This window comes from Haliotis rubra, unplaced genomic scaffold (assembly GCF_003918875.1).
Source record: "Haliotis rubra isolate DU_JTF1 unplaced genomic scaffold, ASM391887v1 Scf219, whole genome shotgun sequence".
Classification (NCBI taxonomy): domain Eukaryota; kingdom Metazoa; phylum Mollusca; class Gastropoda; order Lepetellida; family Haliotidae; genus Haliotis; species Haliotis rubra.
Genome location: NW_025766214.1, coordinates 1,380,905 through 1,404,974, shown reverse-complemented (window position 1 = coordinate 1,404,974; position 24,070 = coordinate 1,380,905). Strand labels below are relative to the sequence as shown.

At 42.1% G+C, this 24,070-nt stretch overlaps 1 protein-coding gene and 1 long non-coding RNA gene across 3 annotated transcripts; one reads left to right on the top strand and one right to left on the bottom strand.

Moving 5' to 3' along the window:
• The first annotated feature begins 92 nt into the window (after positions 1–92).
• On the top strand, positions 93–11,366 carry LOC124277188 (glycoprotein-N-acetylgalactosamine 3-beta-galactosyltransferase 1-A-like). Of its 2 annotated transcripts, none has more exons than XM_046712859.1 (4): positions 93–281; positions 7,592–7,783; positions 8,192–8,811; positions 10,828–11,366. In XM_046712859.1, exons 1-4 carry the CDS (start codon positions 200–202, stop codon positions 11,017–11,019), a joined length of 1,086 nt encoding a protein of 361 aa, XP_046568815.1. In that variant the 5' UTR covers positions 93–199; the 3' UTR covers positions 11,020–11,366. The 2 variants fall into 2 exon arrangements, with proteins under 2 accessions (XP_046568815.1, XP_046568816.1); XM_046712860.1 differs by lacking the exon at positions 93–281 and adding an exon at positions 2,010–2,249.
• Positions 11,367–12,144: 778 nt separating this feature from the next.
• LOC124277190 lies at positions 12,145–12,682 on the bottom strand. Its single transcript, XR_006898761.1, has 2 exons — positions 12,652–12,682; positions 12,145–12,334 (listed from the first exon to the last, which is right to left on the bottom strand). It is a non-coding gene; the product is annotated as an uncharacterized LOC124277190 (long non-coding RNA).
• Positions 12,683–24,070: the final 11,388 nt, after the last annotated feature.

Genomic DNA, 24,070 nt, shown 5'->3' with positions numbered 1-24,070 from the left:
GCTCAAAGCATGTCTGGCTTAACACTCATAGTGATGTGGATCCGTGTTTAGTCAACATGCGTCCAGCACGGGACTGTATGTACTATGTACAAACGGTGGCTCGGGTTGCCCTTCCATACGTCACTCTGTTGTCATCACCAGCAGCTGGCTGTATTGATGTTTCCTGGTGTACATACGGCCTGTCTTGGATCTTTGACCAATGTGGAGATATGGCAGCCCCATCCATCAGAACATTGCTTCAATAGACAACATGATGCATTATTGTGGCGCCACACTCCCAGGTAGGATTACATTGTTGATTTTGACATTTTCAAGGTAGCTCGATTAATCTCCGTGGACCATTATTTGTCAATCTTATTGATTCTGCTCACTTGTAATTTGTTTGAATCTCTTTGCATATATTCATTGTTTGTGTGTGAGTTAGCGATGCAGCATATATGCAGCGATGCAGCATATATGCAGCGATGCATATATGCAACTCGTGGAGCGTCAACCAGCTATTGACATGCTGGCAACTGGCAGAGTTTCATAGTCCATGGTTAGAGGACCAAGTGAGCGTCAAGAGTAAAGGATCTATTCATCCAAACCAGGGTTCAAAGAAATTCAGCTCAAACGGGAATTTAATCGCTGCAAACATTCAGAATTCTGGAGTACGCGTCAGATTATTAGAAACCATCAGCATGCAGCTTAAAGGTCGACAAGCACGCGTTCATAGTGGCAACAGAAACCAGTGGAGTTTATAACGTCGACTATGGGTTATCAGGATTTAGATGAGCCTTTCACTTTGCATTTCCTTGATAGGCGTGGTCGTGTCTGGCGATGATGAACTGAACGCCAAACTGTTGTCATCTCCAGACGGTACAGTGACTGAAGATTGGTTAAAGTGAGGGTTAGCTTCACTTTGACTGACCGAACCCCAGTCCATATTGTGTAGTAAGGATCGGGACAACACACTGACACCAAATGTTTGCAAACTATGCGAGTCGACGAATTTCCTGCAGGATGACAAGCCTGGCCCATCGTGTACAAAATGACATTGCTCACCTCTTGCAACACAAAATATAGACTACCATGGCCAACAATGAACCCAGATCTCCCCAATTCCACCCCCATCTGAACACGTGTGGGACGTGTAGGGCAACGTGTGCGCCAACGTCTTAGGCGACCGACCTTGGCGGTTGAACTTGCCTTGGCGCTGCAAGAGGCAAGGCACAGAGGGCTTCTTTCGGATACTCAATATGCTTCATCGGCCGAGTGAATAAGTGAATGAGTATGGTTGTACGCCCCCTTTAGCAATATTCCAGCAATGTCACGGCGGGGGACACCAGAAATGGGCTTCACACATTGTACCCATGTGGGGATTCGAACCCGGGTCTTCGGCGTGGCGAGCGAACACTTTAACCACCAGGCTACCCCACCGAATAAATGTTTGACAGTAAGCATCGATTTTTACAATTCCCTTGCGTCCCTTATGATCTCTAGCGGTCACAACATCTACTGTCACACTTCACAGTTACCGTTACCTTTATGAATAAAATTATAACTAGAAACTTATATCTCTTACAAATTTGGACATTTGAACTTATGTCCGAAAAAAACCTGTATTTTAAAGAGTATTTTAGGCTGTATTCTAAAATATATCTTTGGACCTGATATTTGACGCATTCATCTGGTTACTCTACATGTTCTCCATTTCTGGAAGTTGGAAGCGGAACCCTTTCTACGGGTTTGTACACACTTCAATAGGGTTGTCATATGTCGAGTAATGATGTAAATAAGAAATTAATTCATATTTCATGCTTTGAATAATTTCTTATGGATATAGAAAGGGTTTTGTCGCTTCTATTCAAATATGATAAAGTGCATGTGAGCTACCCTTTCTTGCTCTAATTTCGCATTCACAAATGCACGGGAGAGAAAATAAATATAATTGTAGATATTTGTACACAATGTACGGTATATCGACCATGTGACGTGCCTAAAGCTCCAGATCCGGTCCGGTTACAATTTTACGAAAGCTGTTGCCACGTTGAAGGCTGTCCTGTGTATTTGCAATCAGGCAGTAATCATTGGAATCCTGTCATTAACGTATGGGCAGCTTTGTTCACAGCGACTCTAATACATGGAGTACTCTAAATGCAAGGGGATGTATAATGTTTGGGAGTGCCAATGAAGTACTTTTACTTGCTTACCAGTGTGTATTGGGGTGCGTCTTGGCGGTTTGTGTCAAATCATAATTTGATGTGAAAGTAAGATTTTTTCTAAATGCTTTATATTTATTGCTGATTGTATATCCCACCTGTTACATGTGTTTTGATATATATTCCTTCATCAATGCATGAATCATTCAGATTGTATTTATGTTTTTGTTTGTTTGTTGTTTACACAATAACTTGAACTTCAGCAAAGCCATCAATCTGATTATCATTCAGTTCTCTAGTGATGATTGTTGTGGTTGTATGAACTACCACTCCACCAGTTCTTGTTGTAGCCACCCCTAACATCTGCCGATCTCACTATACTTGCAATCAACAGTAAGTACATGTACCTCCTTGCGGACCAACGTAATGCTTCCATGGCGTTGTTTTATAAATGGGCGATGCCGATTCGGAGAAGCTGAGGATTAGCGTTGTGAACCATTGTACGACAGGCATTTAGATGGTTATTATAATGTGTCACGACGGCGGTATTCACTACTTCCTGTTGATAACATTGACTAGTGTCCCAGGTAGTGTCATGAGATCCAACTTGCAGTCATGCGAAACACAACCACACCCCATCACTGATCATGGCCTCCAGCCAAGGGTTCAGCTTCATGGATCTTATCCTGGTGGTATGCCTCGTTACAACGTCTCTATACGGCCCGTGAGTAGGTCATGACACTTCGCGAGACCTCAGTACTTCTGGTGACAAACAACGTTTCATACCTTTTCGAACAGTCTCATGGTTGTCAGTTGACAGTAAGGAACCGACAATCTTTGCGGGAATAACTAATTTGCGATCTAACCATCCCCAAATCAGCCAACTGCCAACGGCTGTGACAGCAAAACATGGTTGTACACTTGGTCCGGTCTAGTAAAGTCATATCTGGCGATCGCGCAATTTGGAACCAGAACTTGTTCTTGAATTTACGCTTGTCACTGGAAATCTGGTACCGGAAGTAAGCTGGGCCCCGTCTCGCATATTGCAAGTTGGCGCGAGCCGGGAATCAGATTAGTACTGGAAGTAGCGCCTCGCGAGGCTTACAGGCCCAATACGGCCGTCTGTAACGTGTAGAAGCCTTTTTTCATCAGACCAATGAACGCAACGCCTCCAATTGCGATTTTCTCAGACCCAGCTTGTGCCAGTCTGACTGGTAAGGAACCCTAATCGCTCAGACCAGCACCCTTCAGTCGGACATATTGCCGGACGAATTATGACTCGGTCATCACGGTCACTGGTCTTCCGGGTCTTGAGCGATTGTTTTCTTCAGACCAGCACCCTTCAGTCGGACATATTGCCGGACGAATTATGACTCGGTCATCACGGTCACTGGTCTTCCGGGTCTTGAGCGATTGTTTTCTTCAGACCAGCACCCTTCAGTCGGACATATTGCCGGACGAATTATGACTCGGTCATCACGGTCACTGGTCTTCCGGGTCTTGAGCGATTGTTTTCTTCAGACCAGCACCCTTCAGTCGGACATATTGCCGGACGAATTATGACTCGTTCATCACGGTGACTGGTCTTCCGGGTCTTGGCCGATTGTTTTCTTCAGCAGTGGCCACGTGCTTCCTCCCAAGTTAGCCTGTTCAAATTATCGCCGATTCCTGCGTCATGCATGACAATAACTACCCATAGCGTATTTTCTGAAAGTCTACGTCAAGTCATGTCATGAAAAGTATAATTTTAGCACTGTCGTCTTTTATAAATCAGTTCGGAAAACTGATGTGCACATACTACAATTATGAACTAATGTCTTCTTACCGTAGTGTGCTCAAAAGCTTGCGCCATTGCAACCTTTGAACAAGTGACTTTGATATTGTGTCAAGAAAGTGTTTCGCAAGTGCTTTCCAGTATACTAAGGTATGGTTGCCTGTTTAGACCAAAATCATGAACCCCACCCTTGGATTCAGGTGGCGCTTAGTCCATGCTCATGTGTAGAACCTCATTGTCAAAATTAATCCCAATACCCGTGTAAATCACATGTGAATGCACACCATGTACCACCATGTTCCATAGTCGATAATGTAATGCTAATTATGCACGAGAAACAATTGATTTATCATTGAATTGATCATAACATGCACATTGCTTGTCAACGCCACGCCTCACTGCCTCGATGATATTGGTATTGCATCGCGTCAGTAAGTAACTCGGTGCTAACATCCGCATAATGTATGGATTGAAGTGAATATATGTATAGTGGCGTGTGGTCCTGTGCACATAGCTCAGGTCGCGAATCAGTTGAAGTTAAGCAACGTCGAGCTCGGCCAGTCCTTGGATGGGTGACCGTGTTTGGCAGCTTGACCCTGAGAGTTCCTAGGACTTCAATCCTGCCCCACAACGAAGCACATGTGATACATGTGGTCTCACCTTAGGCAAATGAGTTTGTTCGCCCAGCAGAAATTGGGTACCCGGCGAGATAAGTCATGTGACTATAACCTTCTATAGCCTAGCAGGCAGCGTGGGTTATCTGGGGTAATAAGAATCAGATTCTGATTAAGCGCCACGAGCAATCACTTGGTGTTTGGACACTGTGCGCTATAGAAGATGACTTATCAATAATTATTATATTTCATCAAAATATATAAGCATACTCTTTCTCTGAGGGCTTATATATTTTGGTGAATTATATATATATATTCACTTCAATCAGTACATTATGCGTATGTTAGCAATGAGTGATTCACTACGATTCACTACGCTGCTCATTTAGCCAGCGATACACGATGACGCACATTTAGTCAATGATCCACGAAGACGCACAGCCAATGATCCACAATGACGCACATTTAACCAATGAAACATGATGACGCACAGTTTGCCAATGACACATAATGTCACACAGTTAGCCAATTACACAAACAGTCAAACAGCCAATGAAACATGATGACGCACAGTTGGCCAATGACACATAATGTCACACAGTTAGCCAATGACACACACAGTCAAACAGCCAATGAAACATGGTGACGCACACTTAGCCAATGACACACAATGCAATACAGTTAGCCAATGACACACACAGTCAAACAGCCAATGAAACATGATGACGCACACTTAGCCAATGACACACAATGCAATACAGTTAGCCAATGACACACACAGTCAAACAGCCAATGAAACATGATGACGCACACTTAGCCAATGACACACAATGCAATACAGTTAGCCAATGACACACACAGTCAAACAGCCAATGAAACATGATGACACACAGTTAGCCAATGACACACAATGCAATACAGTTAGCCAATGACACACACAGTCAAACAGCCAATGAAACATGGTGACGCACAGTTAGTCAATGACACACACAGTGCCAAACAGTTAGCCAATGACACACACAGTCAAACAGCCAATGAAACATGGTGACGCCAATGACACACACACTTAGCCAATGACACACACAGTCAAACAGCCAATGAAACATGGTGACGCACAGTTAGCCAATGACACACACACAATGCAAAACAGTTAGTCAATGACACACACAATGTCAAACAGTTAGCCAATGACACACACAGTCAAACAGTTAGACAATGACACACACACAATGTCAAACAGTTAGCCAATGACACACACAATGTCAAACAGTTAGCCAATGACACACACAGTCAAACAGTTAGCCAATGACACACACACACACAATGTCAAACAGTTAGCCAATGACACACAGTCAAACAGCCAATGGAACATGGTGACGCACAGTTAGCCAATGACACACACAGTCAAACAGTTAGCCAATGACACACACACACAATGTCAAACAGTTAGCCAATGACACACACAGTCAAACAGCCAATGAAACATGGTGACGCACAGTTAGCCAATGACACACACACAATGCCAAACAGTTAGCTAATGACACACACAGTCAAACAGTTAGCCAATGACACACACAGTCAAACAGTTAGCCAATGACACACATAGTCAAACAGTTAGCCAATGACACACACACACACACACACACACACACACACAATGCCAAACAGTTAGCCAATGACACACACACACAATGCCAAACAGTTAGCCAATGGCACAAAGAGTCAAACAGTTAACCAATGACACACACACAATGTCAAACAGTTAGCCAATGACACACACAGTCAAACAGCCAATGGAACATGGTGACGCACAGTTAGACAATGACACACACAGTCAAACAGTTAGCCAATGACACACACACAATGTCAAACAGTTAGCCAATGACACACACAGTCAAACAGCCAATAAAACATGTTGACGCAGTTAGCCAATGACACACACAGTCAAACAGTTAGCCAATGGAACATGGTGACGCACAGTTAGCCAATGACACACACAGTCAAACAGTTAGCCAATGACACACACACAATGTCAAACAATTAGCCAATGACACACACAGTCAAACAGCCAATAAAACATGGTGATGCAGTTAGCCAATGACACACACAGTCAAACAGTTAGCCAATGACACACACAATGTCAAACAGTTAGCCAATGACACACACAGTCAAACAGTTAGCCAATGACACACACAATGTCAAACAGTTAGCCAATGACACACACAGTCAAACAATTAGCCATTGACATACACAGTCAAACAGTTAGCCAATGTCAAGCGATGACGCACGGTTAGCCAATGATCACAGCAATGTCACATAGTTAGCCAATGACACACACAGTCAAACAGTTAGCCAATGATCACAATAATGCACATTTAGCCAATGATAAACAATTAGTTAATGACTGCAGTAGTACAGAGAGATACACGTAACTAACCGCTACTGACCGTCCCAGCGAGTTTTGAATAGAGCTGCCTTAAACATTATTTCAATTACTAGTATATTGTCACTATACTGGCATGTCAGTTTAATGTGAAAATTAAATTTCACCACTACCAATCGTGTAGAATGACATGTGGAATCTGGCACAGCAATTTAATTTGCATGCATAATGAAAGATATCAGTGACATATTTTCTACGAAAGTGACCATTTTCCCATAACCTGAAGATGGTGTACAACTCCGACTATACCATAAGCATGTGTTTATGAATCATTATCAGTATTCTCCAAAACACAATGTCACTCAATCATCTTTTTACCGTCCCTCATAACTGAATATACTCGTGCCAATAATGGTTGTCACCCCCAAGTCTATTAATAAAACTAAAGGGGGTGACACCCATTATTGGCATGGGTATATGAGTGGTGCTGTAATATATTCCTACTGTACCAAGTCATATATTTCAAGATGTATATCAGTGAGACGTAAATATAATATCCCTCTGACGGTCGTAGTACTTGAATAAGCCTCATGTTAAAGATGGTTACAATGTAACACTGGGATATAAACCACAGGCATCTTCTCTTTATTTCATACATACCAATTTTGTTATTTTGTAGGAAACTCAAGAATGAAGGCATCCTGGGCTTGGTACTGTGGAATGGTAGCAGGCATCGTTGTTGTTCTGACAGTGGTTTTCACCAAACTGAATATTTCAAGACGAAAGGGTGATATAGTTCCACGGGGTGTGCTAAATAGTTTGAAACACACCCTTCTCACCGAGGAACATGCAGCACCCCCACCTGGCAAAGGTGATATGACCTGAAGCAATATGTACAAGATACAAAATCTGATGCAAGCAAAAAGTCTTAAGCAGATTATTTTCGAAGTCTGAAACTAAAACAAGTGCCACTCTCCTGTCTCATAACCTGTATAAAAGCTATTTCAGAGATTAAAACATTCTGATGATAGGGGGCGGTGGGGTAGCCTAGTGGTTAAAGCGTTGGCTCGTCACGCCGAAGACCCAGGTTCGAATCCCCACATGGGTACAATGTGTGAAGCCCATTTCTGGTGTCCCCCGCCGTGATGTTGCTGGAATATTGCTAAAAGCGGCGTAAACCCAAACTCAGTCAGTCTGATGATAGTTTACTTAAACAACTGTTTTTTAGATTTTGCTATCAGTCTGTTGAGAAGTATAAACAATCCACTGTTGTTTTCAGGACAACGGATATTGTGTTGGATACTTACCCAACCTAAGAATCTGAAGAACAGGACTCTTGCTGTCAAAGAAACATGGGGAGGTGACTGTGACATAACTCTGTATTTTAGTTCCGTTACGGATAAACAGTTTCCCACAATAGGCTTAGGTATACCAGAGAAAAGACGGAACCTAGTCAAGAAGGTTATAGCTGCTTTAAAGTACATTGACAAGTTCTATTCGGACGAAGCCGATTGGTTCTTAAAAGCTGACGATGACACATTCGTCGTTGTTGAAAACTTACGTCATTTCCTGAAGACGAAAGACCCGGATGCACCAGTGTATTATGGGTGTAAACTCGAGGGCAAACGTCTTCACTATCACAGTGGTGGAGGGGGCTACGTAATGAGCAGGAATATTCTCAGGAAATTTGTTCAAAACATAAATAAATCAACAGACTGTCGAATGCAAGGAGCAGAGGACGCGGCGATTGGGAGATGCTTGAACTCTCTAGGCATCCTTCCTTCTTACAGTGTCGATCAAAAAGGGTACTTCGTCTTCCACTGGTCCTCGGTGCATATGTTCATGCTGGGACTCACGAAGACCACTCCAAACTGGGTGATCAAGAGACAACCATTCTGGGTAAGTTACTGAGAGATGCAGTCATACATTTGGGAGTATACAATGAAACTAACTTAAAGCCCTATGGGATAACACCGGTTCCTTGGTTTGGTTCCAAGAAAGTTATGCTTTTCGTAAAAGACGACTCAATGGATTGGGTGGTCAGGTTTGGTGACCTTGTTGATGGTATGTCATCGTTTCCCGTTGATCGTAGCCCACAATATAATAGCTTGTTTGTCTCACTAATAACAGCTAATTACACTAATAACAGTTAATTACACTAATTACAGTTAATTATCCCCCGTCGCGCGTTTAGCGCGAAGCGGGGGATATAGTATTAGGCTCCGTCCGTCCGTCCGTACGAATTGGAATATCTTAAGAACCGTTGACTGCATTCTTTTCATATTTGGTACCTAGGTTCATCACAGTAAAAGGAAGGTGCCAGTCAGGTTTGGTGACCTTGACCTTCATCTCAAGGTCAGAAGGGGACTTTAGCGTTTTACCTGCACGTTAAGCTATCTCAAGAATCATTCACTGGATTTTCTTCATATTCAGTACCAAGCTTTATCTGGGGCAGGCGCAGGGTCCAGTCGATTTTGGTGCCCTTCACATCATTTTCAAGGTCATGGCGACACTTTGAAGATTTCAGCATGTAAACCTGCATGTTAAGCTATCTCAAGAACCATTCACTTAATTTTCAAGGTCACAGAGACACTTTAAGATTTCAGCATATTAATCGACTTGTTATGCTTGTCAGGGCGATACCTCAAGAGCCATTCACTGGAGTTTCTTCTTATTTGACACCAAGCTTCATCTAGGGAAGGCACAGGGCCCAGTCAATTTTGGTGACCTTCACATAATTTTTAGGGTCACGGCAACACTTTGAAGATTTCAGCATGTTAACCTGAATTGTCAGCAAGATATTTTAAGAACGGTTCACTGGATTTTCTTCATAGACTTTCAAGACCTCCCTTGAATGATTTTCAATAAGCAATTTCTTTAGTACTAGTTTTGCATATTTCATACACTATGACATTCATGTCAAGGTCAAAGTCACTGTTGAAAATATGTGTGTGTTTGAACAACTAAACAGCAAGATATCAAGAGAGGTTGACTGGTCATGTTTTTGTTGACATTTAACTTCATCTTAAATTTTCATTACTTTATAAGTTTGATTTGATTATTTGCGGCGGGGATTATGTCACCTTAGTGACAATGCTTGTTACACTAATAACAGCCCGCATTCGTAAAGCCTTTATATACAGCATATGCAACATGAAACACAAACAAAATCTACTTGAAAATTGAATTTAAAAAAATATATATATAAGTTACTCGTTGAAAATAGTTCCCAAAATAGAGCAAACCCCACGTCCAAAAAATATATATCTGAAAAACGTCATGTCTTATTTGTTTTGTTTAGGTACCATTAAACATAGGCGTATCAGGCTCTCTGATCTGGCTTATAAATGTATCCCAGTTGCCTAGATCAATGCTCATGTTGTCAATCACTGGATTGTCTGGTCCAGATTATTTACAGCCCGCCGTCATAGAGCTGGAATATTTCTGAGGTTGTGGTTAAACCACAAACAAACAATCTCATTCGAAATATCACTGCCTTTGATCAGAAACAACCTTGTAACATATACTCAATGTTTATTGGCTTACCATTGAAAATGTTCGTTAGTGCGTGCATATAGCTGTTGCGTTGCATGCTACCCTGTTACCCTTGCTGCACGGGTGGATATGTTTAGTGTCATGTTCAACGTGGTTGTCAGGAGATACATTGTACTTTCCTGGTGGATTTTACCCGTCTTCAGCAAGCCATGCTTGCTGGCTGCTCAGGCTTGCTTACTGTTTGACACATGTCATCGTATCCCAATGCGTAGATTGATGCTCATGTTGTTGATCACTGGATTGTCTGGTCCAGACACCATATAGCTGGAATATCTGAGTGCCGCGTTAAACCACAAACCAACCAACCTAATGGATTTTCCTCAGATCATGCTGCCTGACTGTTTCTTTTTTATGTTTCAGAGTCGCCATAACGTCGCAAGCAATGTATCAGTTAGTTTCCACTTTGCGTTGAATGGTGATATGAGAGCGATGCACTTTCTCCTTAACAATCTCACCGTGTATGGCTACCGGAAACCAACGGTCTACCGGTCTGCAGGAGTCACGAAGAAGGGTTATGAAATGGGGAACGGTTACCGTGACCTTTCTCCTTAACAATCTTACCGTGTATGGCTACCGGAAACCAACGGTCTACCGGTCTGCAGGAGTCACGAAGAAGGTTTATGAAATGGGGAACGGTTACCGTGACCTTTCTCCTTAACAATCTCACCGTGTATGGCTACCGGAAACCAACGGTCTACCGGTCTGCAGGAGTCACGAAGAAGGGTTATGAAATGGGGAACGGTTACCGTGACCTTTCTCCTTAACAATCTTACCGTGTATGGTTACCGGAAACCAACGGTCTACCGGTCTGCAGGAGTCACGAAGAAGGTTTATGAAATGGGGAACGGTTACCGTGACCTTTCTCCTTAACAATCTCACCGTGTATGGCTATCGGAAACCAACGGGTTACGGGTTTTATAAGCTATGTTTTAGTGTAAGACGAACACATGTTAAATTATATGCTGATCCAGCTGATATGACTTTTTTGTTTATTAACGAAAGTTGACATCATGGGTTTTGTTATATTTAGTGTGTGTCTTATTTGTTTTGTTTAGGGTACCATTAAACATAGGCGCGTATCAGGCTCTCTGATCTGGCTTATAAATGTATCCCAGTTGCCTAGATCAATGCTCATGTTGTCAATCACTGGATTGTCTGGTCCAGATTATTTACAGCCCGCCGTCATAGAGCTGGAATATTTCTGAGTTGTGGTTAAAAACCACAAACAAACAATCTCATCTGAAATATCACTGCCTTTGATCAGAAACCAACCTTGTAACATATACTCAATGTTTATTGGCTTACCATTGAAAATGTTCGTTAGTGCGTGCATATAGCTGTTGCGTTATGCTACCCTATTACCCCTTGCTGCACGGGTGGATATGTTTTAGTGTCATGTTCAACGTGGTTTGTCAGGAGATACATTGTACTTTCCTGGTGGATTTTACCCGTCTTCAGCAAGCCATGCTTGCTGGCTGCTCAGACAACTTGCTTATCTGTTTGACACATGTCATCGTATCCCAATGCGTAGATTGATGCTCATGTTGTTGATCACTGGATTGTCTGGTCCAGACACCATATAGCTGGAATATCTGGAATTGAGTGCCGCGTTAAACCACAAAACCAACCAACCTAATGGATTTTCCTCAGATCATGCTGCCTGACTGTTTCTCTTTATGTTTCAGAGTCGCCATAACGTCGCGCAAACAATGTATCAGTTAGTTTCCACTTTGCGTTGAATGGTGATATGAGAGCGATGCACTTTCTCCTTAACAATCTCACCGTGTATGGCTACCGGAAACCAACGGTCTACCGGTCTGCAGGAGTCACGAAGAAGGGTTATGAAATGGGGAACGGTTACCGTGACCTTTCTCCATAACAATCTTACCGTATGGTTACCGGAAACCAACGGTCTACCGGTCTGCAGGAGTCACGAAGAAGGTTTATGAAATGGGGAACGGTTACCGTGACCTTCTCTCCTTAACAATCTCACCGTGTATGGCTACCGGAAACCAACGGTCTACCGGTCTGCAGGAGTCACGAAGAAGGGTTATGAAATGGGGAACGGTTACCGTGACCTTTCTCCTTAACAATCTTACCGTGTATGGTTACCGGAAACCAACGGTCTACCGGTCTGCAGGAGTCACGAAGAAGGTTTATGAAATGGGGAACGGTTACCGTGACCTTTCTCCTTAACAATCTCACCGTGTATGGCTATCGGAAACCAACGGGTTACGGGTTTTATAAGCTATGTTTTAGTGTAAGACGAACACATGTTAAATTATATGCTGATCCAGCTGATATGACTTTTTTGTTTATTAACGAAAGTTGACATCATGGGTTTTGTTATATTTAGTGTCATGAAAGAACCAACATACATATGGGTTAATTCGCCCATGTTAGCATGTCGGTGGTTCACCAACCAAACCCCAAACCCACGTTTAGATTATGTCGGTAGAGTCAGAGTAATTTACGTTACGTTGTGTTTGTTTACAGCTTTTCTTGTGGTAAATCATCGCACAGACCCACAGGTAATTTTACTTGATTGGCCTGTTCATCTATTCTCGATATCTAAAAACATATAATTTCGTTAACATTGATTTTTCTTACAATATGGAAAAATATGCTCGACATCAGTAGAGATTTTTTAAGCAAGTAATCATACGTTACCGTTATAACTCAAAATCTAGCATATTTTTCATAGTCATAGTTTTCATCATTATTCATTACCAGAACTAATTTACGTTACTATAATTTACGTTACCTCCACATTTGGAAATTTTGAAAGTTTTGCGAAATCTTTGTGTTTTGTTGTCTGGCATTGCCGAAATATCAAATGTGAATCAAACTTTGACAAGTGATCCTCCACATGATCCATCCACAGTCTGTGGCTCAAACATTTATTGTTATTTATATTAAATTTCTACCATGACTACGGTATCAGACGACGACTCACACTTCTTTGTTTTTCTTGTGTATTGAGAGTCCCGGGAACGCGATATTCAGTGTTAACTGTATCTTGACCGTTCCCGCGAAAGCGAAACCTAAATTGAGGAGGTTTAGTCCAGATTTCGCTTTCCCGGGCCATTACCTGGACACCCCTGTTTTTTGCGGGGGCATCGTCATCCATTTGTGTCAAGATCGTTTAGTTGGGGGTCAAAATCGGGTTTCAATCGACTTGCAGAAATAACAATAAAGAATTGGTAGGTGCCATGAGTGGGGCTCGATAGGCCAATCATCCATGATTATGATTACATTAAGTTTTAAACGATTGCATGGGAAGATAGCGTAGCGATCGGCAAAGCAGGCGGGTAGGGTACACCGAAGTGTCCGGCCTTGTCATAATGTATTGTACTGTGAAGCATTTCGAGTCGGGGGTCATCTCAAATGTTATATGTTTTTTTAACATCTTTAATCCTCGCAAAGACACGAGGGCCTGTGCGACGTGAAGGCTGTTTGAACTTTGTCTTGACAAACGTCTGGTCATAAATCGTGAACAAAACGTGAAGCACAACAATCACGGGTAGTCAAGTCACATGGACACTTTAGCGTTTGCACGGACTCGTGAAATGAAAGCATAGAGAAATTTCTTAAATGAAAACGCATCAAAATAGTAAGTTTAAGTAAGCGAGTATCCCTTGACTCACAAATCAGCAACGTGAGCATGCTATGGATTAGTCTGTCGTACAAACCCTGAAACAAATATATCCAAGGAAGCCCATGCATGTCCAGAATATGTCATAAGTCTAAATTATCACAGCTTCAGAAAATTAAGAAAGTCTCAGGGCTCCTTTTCATTATGTTTATTTTTTATTATTTTGAAATGGTTTTTTTTAGATAAAATCTGTTCATTTCAGACACAAGTTGAAAGTCAAGCCATGGGTAAACTTTCCCACGGTATAATTTCCGATCAACACTGTAAGCATTGTCTCCCTTGTATGGAAACAGGGTCGAAACAGGCATTTGAACATCAAATCGATATCACAATTACTAAATATAAACCTAACACAATGTGCTCAGTACTTGACTACAGAGGTTCAGTTTGAATCCTATGGTTACATGTTAGGCTGTATGCACCATGCATAATATCTCTATGTTGTAGGATCTAAAACTGTATATCGAGAGATGGCTGTGTGCGTGTGCGTGTGCGTGTGTGTGGATGAATAGATGGACGGATGCACATACAAATGACTGTCTTTTTTTAGCTGTATGTAATTTGCTATATGGAAACTAGTACAGTTATCATGGCTACCAGGCATTGTGCCAACAGCTACTGAGAATGCTTATTATCAACAGATCAAGATACGTGTACTATAGGGCGGTATTTATCCTACATTTCACGGACGTTCAGTTGGTAAGAGGTTTTAAAGTATAATCCCAATATACTCATCTCCTGACAACGAATGGCTTACAGACATAAATAGTATTTTTCTTTGAAAGCCTCGTCTTATAACGATCCCTCGTGATGTACTACTTCCCTGCAAACATGCTCCATATAGAATAATAGTGTCACGAATTGCTTTAGTTTGACATCATTCTGATTTAGTTATTTCTTTTTCTTCTGAATACTGAATGGCACAGGACCACAGTGTACAATAGTTATAAGTGACACGCGATTGGGAGAGATTATGTTGCAATACCATTCTTTTTATGACAACGGCGCTCTGTAGTAAAATATTAAGAAGTAGCAGCATACTTCCAATGAATGAAACTCTTGAATATTGTATGGAAACCCGAAGCTGGCTGGTTGCATTTAATTCTTCAGTTACCAAACATAAAACAAACACTAATGTGTTAAATACTTGAATTTGTCTCAAATTAGTTAAGTTTTGAATATTCCGATAGGACAGTAGCATGAGGAAGTGTCTGTACAGTGCAATGGGAATTAGGACAATAGCACGAGGAAGCAAAGACTGACTGACTGACTGAGTTTGGTTTTACACCGCTTTTAGCAATATTCAAGCAACATCACGGCGGGTAACACCAGAAATGGCTTCACACATTGTACCCATGTGGGGATTCGAACCCGGGTCTTCGGCGTGACGAGCCAACGCTTTAACCACTAGGCTACCCCACCGCCCCAGGAAGCAAAGAAGATGATCAGATGACGTTGCAAAACAGTTTGCTGTAGGATGAGAGCTCAGAGCGATGCAGCAGACCCTGGCCTTATAACACAGTGGTAAGACACACGAGCATATTGTCAGATATCAAGATCCTAACCTTGGTCACAGTCGTCGGGTATGTAAGGGTGTAACTTTGAACAAAGAGTTGAGTCGACTCACACGACCGTATATGGTGTTATGCGCATCACGTGACTTCGAAGTCTCCATACACATATAAAACAATCACTCTTACTCGATCACTCACTCACTTACTCAGTAATTCAGTTAGCCCAAAGTTATATCGAAAGGCGTCTTTCCAAACAGCACTATAACGCAAAGCGACGAGTCCTGCTCGTTAAATATCGTTCGTTTACGTAATCAGTCTTGCGTACCTTATAATCGGTATATCACGTGATGGGTTTGAAAGGGTTTCCGTTAGATCCTGTTTCAGAGGTTTCATGTACTGAACAGGCATGGGTGATTCTATGTGTGATATCGCTGTGCGAGAAACGGTCATAGAAGCTTTGACGAAACATTCAACCCTGTCCGAGTTAAAGGTAAGTTTATGATATCCACTGTGTTGTAAATCATAACCGACAGGTGGGTGAGGCCGTGAGTCTAAACCTTAATGTACACAGTGTCCATGGTGAGTAAACATCTCCCCGTCACTTTGACCAACCGTTTCGTTGAAAAGGGTCCTTTTATGTTAATTTTGACACAATTGTTTGTAATGACAATCCACATTTCTTAATATATGAGGCCACCAAAAATCCAATTTGGCCGGATGAGTGTAAATCTAGACTAAGTGCATTTCGTATGAACATTATCTATATACATATTTGAATTTATTTTGTCATTGTTAATAATGGTTTGTATTTTCTATGAGGGGCTCGTGACAGTTTGGCATTTTTAGCTTACCTGATTGAAGGTCAAGTGAGCTTATGTTTTGAGCTGTTTGTCCAGTTGCAGGTGAATGATCCTTTTGTTGTGCGTTGTGAAGATTAAGCTAATACGTTTGTATTGTGTCAGATACACACACGCACACACGCGCACACACTTGGTTTGTTAGAAAATTGTCTTGATACTGCTTCAATGATCAAGGCGATCTTTGGTATGTATTTTCACGTATCATATGATGACACCATATTGTGTCCAAACCATTAGGCTGTTATTGGTATTATTTTGTTACATATATGTAAGGGCGGTGGGGTAGCCTAGTGGTTAAAGCGTTCGCTCGTCACGTCCTGGTTCGATTCCCCACATGGGTACAATGTGTGAAGCCCATTTATGGTGTCCCCGGCCGTGATATTGATGGAATGTTGCTAAAACCGGCGCAAAACTAAACTCACTCACTCACCACTTTAATAATGAAAATATTACATTTTTTAGAACCAGCAAACATAGAAACCTGAACCTCTGAACCTTTTTGTACGTTTTTGATTATGACAACGAGAAGATACAAGGCTGTATGGCACTATGGTATATTTAACTCTAAAGAAGCAAACAATCTGGAAACAAATTGGTAAACATTCAGCATGAACGCTTATCTTTAATAAAACAGCATGTAGGTAAACTGTTGTTACTCTTTTATTTCTGTCAATTAGTTCTTGCTATTCTTTAAGTGTTTGAAAATCAATGTTCACACAATGTTAAGTGAGTGTCTCTGTTGGCATTCTAAATTGTTGGGTGGGGCGGTACGGTAGCCGAGTGGTTAAAGCGTTCACTCGTCATGCTGAAGACCCGGGTTCGAATCCCCACATGGGTACAATGTGTGAAGCCCATTTCTGGTGTCCCCTGTCGTGATATTGCTGGAACATTGCTAAAATCTGCTTAAAACTAAACTCACTCACTTTAAATTGTTGGGTACAGGTGAGCTACAATGTCGAGCTATTATTTTCCCAGAACCTTTTTGCTCCCCGTACTACACGGCATCATTGATACTAAGACAATCGACTGTCCGTATAAGGTATCACCGCTGTTTGCATTCAACCATCAATCTGTATTTGTTCAACAGATAAGACCTATATAATTTACCACTTCCTGATGTTTAAACAGTGGGTGGGTGACATTTCTCATCTGCACCTGAATGAGCTGGAGGGAGGAAGAGTGAACAACGTGTTCCGAGTCGACACCGACGACAACAACAACAACCGTAGTGGCAGTGTAGTTGTCAAACATGCAGGACCCTACTTCAAAGTAAGTGAAACATAAGACCACCAAAGCCTGGGTCTACGGAGACTGTGAAACGATAGATGTTTGTTGTTTGATTCTGTATCCAAACACTACTCAAGCGTGGTAACGGTTGCTATAGTTACCCAAGTGACTGATATTATGAGCAATCAACAACGAATCAACCTGGTCATGGAGATTGGCCTCTTACGTCTGGCATAGGCAATTGGGTCAATTTTAACCCAGAAACTACAAGTGGTTATCGCGTATATAAGGACTGACTTACTCAGTTTAGTTTTACGCCGCTTTTAGCAATATTCCAGCAATATCACGGCGGGGGACACCAGAAATAGGCTTAACACATTGTGCCCATGTGGGGAATCGAACCCGAGTCTTCGGCGTGACGAGCCAACGCTTTAACCACTAGGCTACCCCACCGCCCCGCGTATATAAGGAGGTACAACGTCAACAAGATCATATCTTAGGCCTCTCTACCGCTTAAACACTAAGAACACTAAGATGAGAATGTATAAGATTGTTATTAAGATTGAAGGATCATTAAGTAAATGGGCAGTGATTACAAGTCAGATATCTATATTCATTTCTCCGCCACAAAGAACTTTAGCAATAATACGTTCTTCAGCATTATATATGTTTAACGTTAGAAAGGGTTAGAACCAATGGGAACTTGAATGTTTTGCAGGGATTAAGGGAGCAGGAACTTCACGAGGACCGGGGACACGTGGAATTTAAAGCCTTGTTGAAATTTCGAAACCTTTCCCCGGGGTGTGTGCCTGAACCGGTTTTCTATGACAGATCACTGAGAGTCTGTAAGTAGCCTAACCACGTTATCCTTATTGAGACGTAAGGTCGCGGGTTCGATCCCCGACCGCGTCATACCAAAAGACCTTAAAATATAGTACTTGTTGGTCCCTGCCTGGCGCTCGGAATTAATGGAGTCAGTATAATGTGTCTGAGTGGGGTATTCAAGCTTCACTGCGGCATGGTATATCAGTGGGCTAGCACTATAAAACCAGTTTAAGTCTGGGCTAGTACAAGCAGCCGCACATACACATACACACGCATGCACGTCGTCATATGAGCGAAATATTCTCAAGCACGACGTAAAACCCAATTTCACCTCACCTCACCTTATGACGTTCGAGGGTTTAGGTCCACTACTGATGACTGACTACATACGGCAAGTCAGATGTTATTTGGTCTTCTTCGCCACCTCTGCTAAAGTAATCCACAGATTTGCCACAAAATGGTACTTGCGAAAAGATTGCTTGTTGGACAACAGCCTGATGTGATACAACCTTGACCGTTACTTACTACCGGTGCTACCGAGGTCTCGGTTCACAAAGTGATCTTAGCGCTCCGACTGTAGTAATGTTGAAGGATATGGGATTGTCTTAGTGGAGCCGGAGCCAGGTGTCTTCAGTGTGACGTTTATTGGGTATTTGGATCCATACATTTGTTACCTGTTTGAAATATATTTCTTCTCATACGGCAGGGATAGGTGTAAAACCGCCACAGATATTTTTTTTAAATGTTTATGTATCATATTATTTATTCCCGTGCCAGTATGCATAGAGCACCTTCGCGACTATGCTGTCTACCTCGACTCCCTCATCAGCGGCCATCTCGACGACGACGCTGCCCTCAAACTGGCGAGAGACGTGGCCACCATACACAGAGACACCCACGTCGCCAAGATAGGGGAGGACGCCATTAAGCAGCTGGATAAGGAGTTTCAGTTGGTTCTGTATCAAGTAATTTATGATGATACCACTTAAAGTAGTTAGATCATCGTCTCATATTTACACTGTGATTCTCATTTGAGGAGTGAGTGAATAAGGTTTTACGCCGCTCTTGCAATCCCAGCAATATCACGGCGGGGTACACCAGAATGGGTTTCACACATTTTGCCCATGTTGGGAATCGAACTCGGGTCTTCGGCACTACGACCGAACGCCTTAACTACTGGGCTACCCCATACCCCTTTATCTTTGAAGCTGACCTAAGTATACCAATATTGATTGCCAGGAACCATGAGATGATGGACGTAATTCAAAGAATACACTACACGCAGCCCTTCGTGAGGACTGACCCCAGGAACAAGTGGTCGGAGACCGTGAAGGACAAACTTGACTGTGTTTACGGAGACCAAAAGGTTCTTGACGCTGTTAGTCGCATGAAGAACATATTTCTCCACAAAAAGGAGGCTTTTATACACGGCGACCTGCACAACAACTCCATCATGGTTAAAGACAAAGACATAAAGGTACTTTCAAAATGATGCTGTTCAGACTATAAGGACAATATGATGTCTTGCAAGACTTAAGCTTTGATTACAGGTATAACTGCTGAAGTTTCATGTTTAATGGATATCAAGGATTCCTCCAGATTTGATGTAGTTGTCTCAATATTCCAAGAACAAAACACACTCCCTCACACTTCTTTGAGTGGCATTTAGAAGCTGGTATGATGAAGAAAAACACTTTTGTATGGACAGACAACTTTTTTATCGCAATATCGACATTTCGGTGTGGATGTTAATACCGGTATCACTTGCTTGATGACGGTCTTAGCATCTACTCCGAAACCGTCGCATCTATTGCAAGGAAAAAATTGTCTGTCCAAAAAGAATTGTTCCTCTTCACTCTTTCACACTCCTGGAATTTTATGTGTGAGTGAGTGAGTCAAGTTAATGGCTTCTTGCATAAAAAAAGTGTTGATATAACAGCGACAACGGCATCTTAGTCAAGGTGTTGTCATACATCCGTTTGTGTGAGGGACGGTGGGGTAGCCTAGTGGTTAAAGCGTTGGCTCGTCGCGCCGAAGACCCGGGTTCGAATCCTCACATGGGTACAATGTGTGAAGCCCATTTCTGGTGTCCCCCGCCGTGATGTTGCTGGAATATTGCTAAAAGCGGCGTAAAACCAAACTCAGTCAGTCAGTCAGTCAGTCAGTTTGTGTGTGCATTTCCTAAAGAAACAAATCAATTAATTAAGCATAATTCTACCATGACTTCAGTAAATACTGGATTGTGATTGGTTAATCAAAGTCATTCAGAGGTATATAATCACATTATATACCTCTGATTTTCAAACACAGGGTGTATTTTTTTTAAATCTTAATAACGCGGTTATGGTAGAATCCGTTTTAAATCAAATTTAGAGCTATTAAAATTGCGTTCTATACCTCTGATTTTCCAACACAATATGTTTATATCCTAGTGGTTTTTTAGTGCACAAGTATTCCAGCATTGACATGGCGACACGTAAATATCCAATCAGTGACTGAGAGCATGAACAACGATCAGGGAACGTTGACATGCAGACAAGGAAGCCAGAGAGGGTGACAACCTGATTTTGAAGATCCGACAACCAACACTCTAGATAGTATATGACACCTAGCTTCGCTCAGTGGACAGCCCTTAATAGTATCTGGTCCTGGGTGATATCTGTGTATCTTACCTGTTCTTTACTTCAGATGATCGACTGTGAGTGTGCGTTCATGGGGCCGTGTTCTTTCGATGTCGGCTTTCTTGTCCGTAACTACCTCTTAGTTTACTGCAGTCACTCCTTCACTACAGATGACGATCCAAGACACCGGGTGTTTGCTGACAGGATTATCCGAATTTGTAAGAGAACAGGTGTGGGATTCCCTGATGGAACTTTTTCATAAATATGAGTGAAAGCAAGTTACGTCTGTATAAATAGTACAATGTGTATATATCAGAAAAGAGCACGGGGTGCTGGAATTATTTGGTGATCTAAGCGCTAAGATTATCGTAAGTCTAAAACAAAGTATGGATTGGCATCGCTCTAAGATCGCTTTCGCAATGCGAAGTCTGGTCACTATCGTTGCTGATCAGTCCATCATTTGGATCGAATCCGGAATATTCCCAGAGTTTGAAGCCTGGTTTATCCCCACCTTACCCATGTTGAGAGTTAGAGCAGGTGACAAAGATCAAGTTGTCTGATGTTGGTCAGGGTGCGTGACCAGGGCCCTGTTTAAAAAAACTACCGTAGCGCCGTACCTCCTGTAACATAGACTTACGACAAGCGTACGTAGCGCTACGGTAGCTTTGTGAAACGGGGCCTTGGTGGATATAGCATCAGGGAACGGACCGTCGATGGCATTGTACTTTTTTGTCACCTCCTATCTGACGCTCGGCATGAAGGGGATAAAACGAGGACAGGGTCCCGTCTAACGTAACGGTCGTAGCGCTATCGTACGTCTCTGCGTTACAACAGTCGTAGCGCTACGACAGCTTTCTCAGTACGAGAAGTTTTAACATGATGTTGAACGACATGACACCTTGCCTGACTGTGTAGGACATGCTGAGGTTTTCGTCCTGGAAGCAGGGGTGCGGCTTCTGAAGGAACATCGACGGATACACAGCATTCAGACACTGTTGGACGTTGCTCTAGAACTGGCTTCATGAATCCCGAATGTCCAGGACTCGATGGCCGTTTTCAATGTCGCTTCATATGATCGATGCCGTACGAACTAAGGGTAGGATCGATCGGAATTAAATAAAAAACAACCCACTGCATTTCATTTACTCTTCTCGTGGTATCTATCAAAAATACACACGATCGGCGAGAAATATCAGTAATATATCCTTGAATACGTGAATATATATATTTACATCAGGAAATAGTCCGAAGTAACTTATACACTGTATATGTTTACACGTGAAGTAAATAATATAATTGTACATTGTTTAGTTATTTACACATGAGGTAATATTATATTGTTTGTATGTTCATCAATGCACAAGGTAGACACACTCACTGACCACCCTCTCTTGTATTGTGGCGCATTTGCATATGTCGGGTGCGTTGTTCTTATGGGCTGCTGATCGTTACCATGCCTTGAAATATTTGTCACTCTACATGATAATATTTAGCACTGATTTTGTTAGTGTGTGACAATACTTTGTGTATATAGTATAATCATAGCGACGTTTGTTTAGGGTGCATGCTGCCTTGTAAGTCGACGAGACAATCAATGACTTATAAGCAACTTCCACGGTAAAAGGTTTCGATGACACTGAATCATCGAACCTCATCACAAGCGCCATTTAGTCGCCCCGGGATCTACACAGATGAGTCAATCAACGGATACAGCTTTTGGCAAGAACATTTATGCCAGCTATCATTTGTTCGTTTGTCTGGGGCCATTTTCTAACACATGTAAGGGGAGCTAATTCTTGCCTCTCATCTCACATTACATCTGAAGTTGAACAAGGACCAGGGCCGCGTGCCTCAAAGCGATCGAAGCGCTAAGATGATCGTAACTCCCATACTTTAACATAGAATTACGACAGTCGTAGCGCTACGATCGCTTTCGGGAACGGGTCCAGATTATTATTACCTTGGATACTGACCATTGCTGCAGAGAGGTGACTATTGCCATCCCTATTGCTATGATCACTGCTTATGTTTTATACTGCCTTTCAGTTTGTACTGCCACTCTATTTTGCACTGCCACTGTAAAACTCTTGCTGTGATTTGTTTTAATTTGTAAACTTAAATTTTAGAATACAATTGTTAATTATATCACATTGCTTTGTTGTTCATTGTTTCACATCGTGTTCATGTACGGACTGTTGCCCGGTAACGTTTTGTATTGTTTCTTTATAATAACGCGATTGTTTCTTAATCTATAGTGCATGAATTTACAGAATAACGATATTTGGTATCAGTGGGGATATCGGGTAATCTACGATCAGCGGATATAAATGTTAAAATGGATTATAAATAGGTGAGGTGAGGTGAAATTGGGTTTTACGTCGTGCTTGAGAATATTTCGTTCATATGACGACGTGCATGCGTGTGTATGTGTATGTGCGGCTGCTTGTACTAGCCCAGACTTAAACTGGCTTTATAGTGCCAGCCCACTGAGATACCATGCCGCAGTGAAGCATGAATACCCTATGAATACCCCACTCAGACTCCGAGCCGACCAGTCCTTGTTGTACCCATTAATGCCGAGCGCCAGGCAGGGACCAACAACTACCATATTTAAACGTCTTTTGGTATGACGCGGTCGGGGATCGAACCTGCGACCTTCCGCTCGATTATAAATAGATGCCTACTCGAGAGATAAAGTAGGCTCGGCAAAATAAAGGAAATAGGCTTCTACATATGTTGATGGGTCATTAGTATTATTCACCAATGTGGCTATTACCACTATTAAACCGTTTGGTTTTAGCTAAAACTGTTATAATATGACAATGTATTACCTATCATAGTGGGGTGATTTAGCTAAGGGACATAACTCTATACTTCTGCGAACTCTCCTCTTATCGTTTA

What these genes read in the sequence shown, in the direction of transcription:
- LOC124277188 (XM_046712859.1), top strand. Translation starts at nt 200, where the DNA reads ATGTGGAGATATGGCAGCCCCATCCATCAGAACATTGCTTCAATAGAC. An exon ending in AGCACCCCCACCTGGCAAAG is followed by an intron (nt 7,784 to 8,191) that starts GTGATATGACCT and finishes TGTTGTTTTCAG; the next exon opens with GACAACGGATATTGTGTTGG. An exon ending in TCAAGAGACAACCATTCTGG is followed by an intron (nt 8,812 to 10,827) that starts GTAAGTTACTGA and finishes TTTATGTTTCAG; the next exon opens with AGTCGCCATAACGTCGCAAG.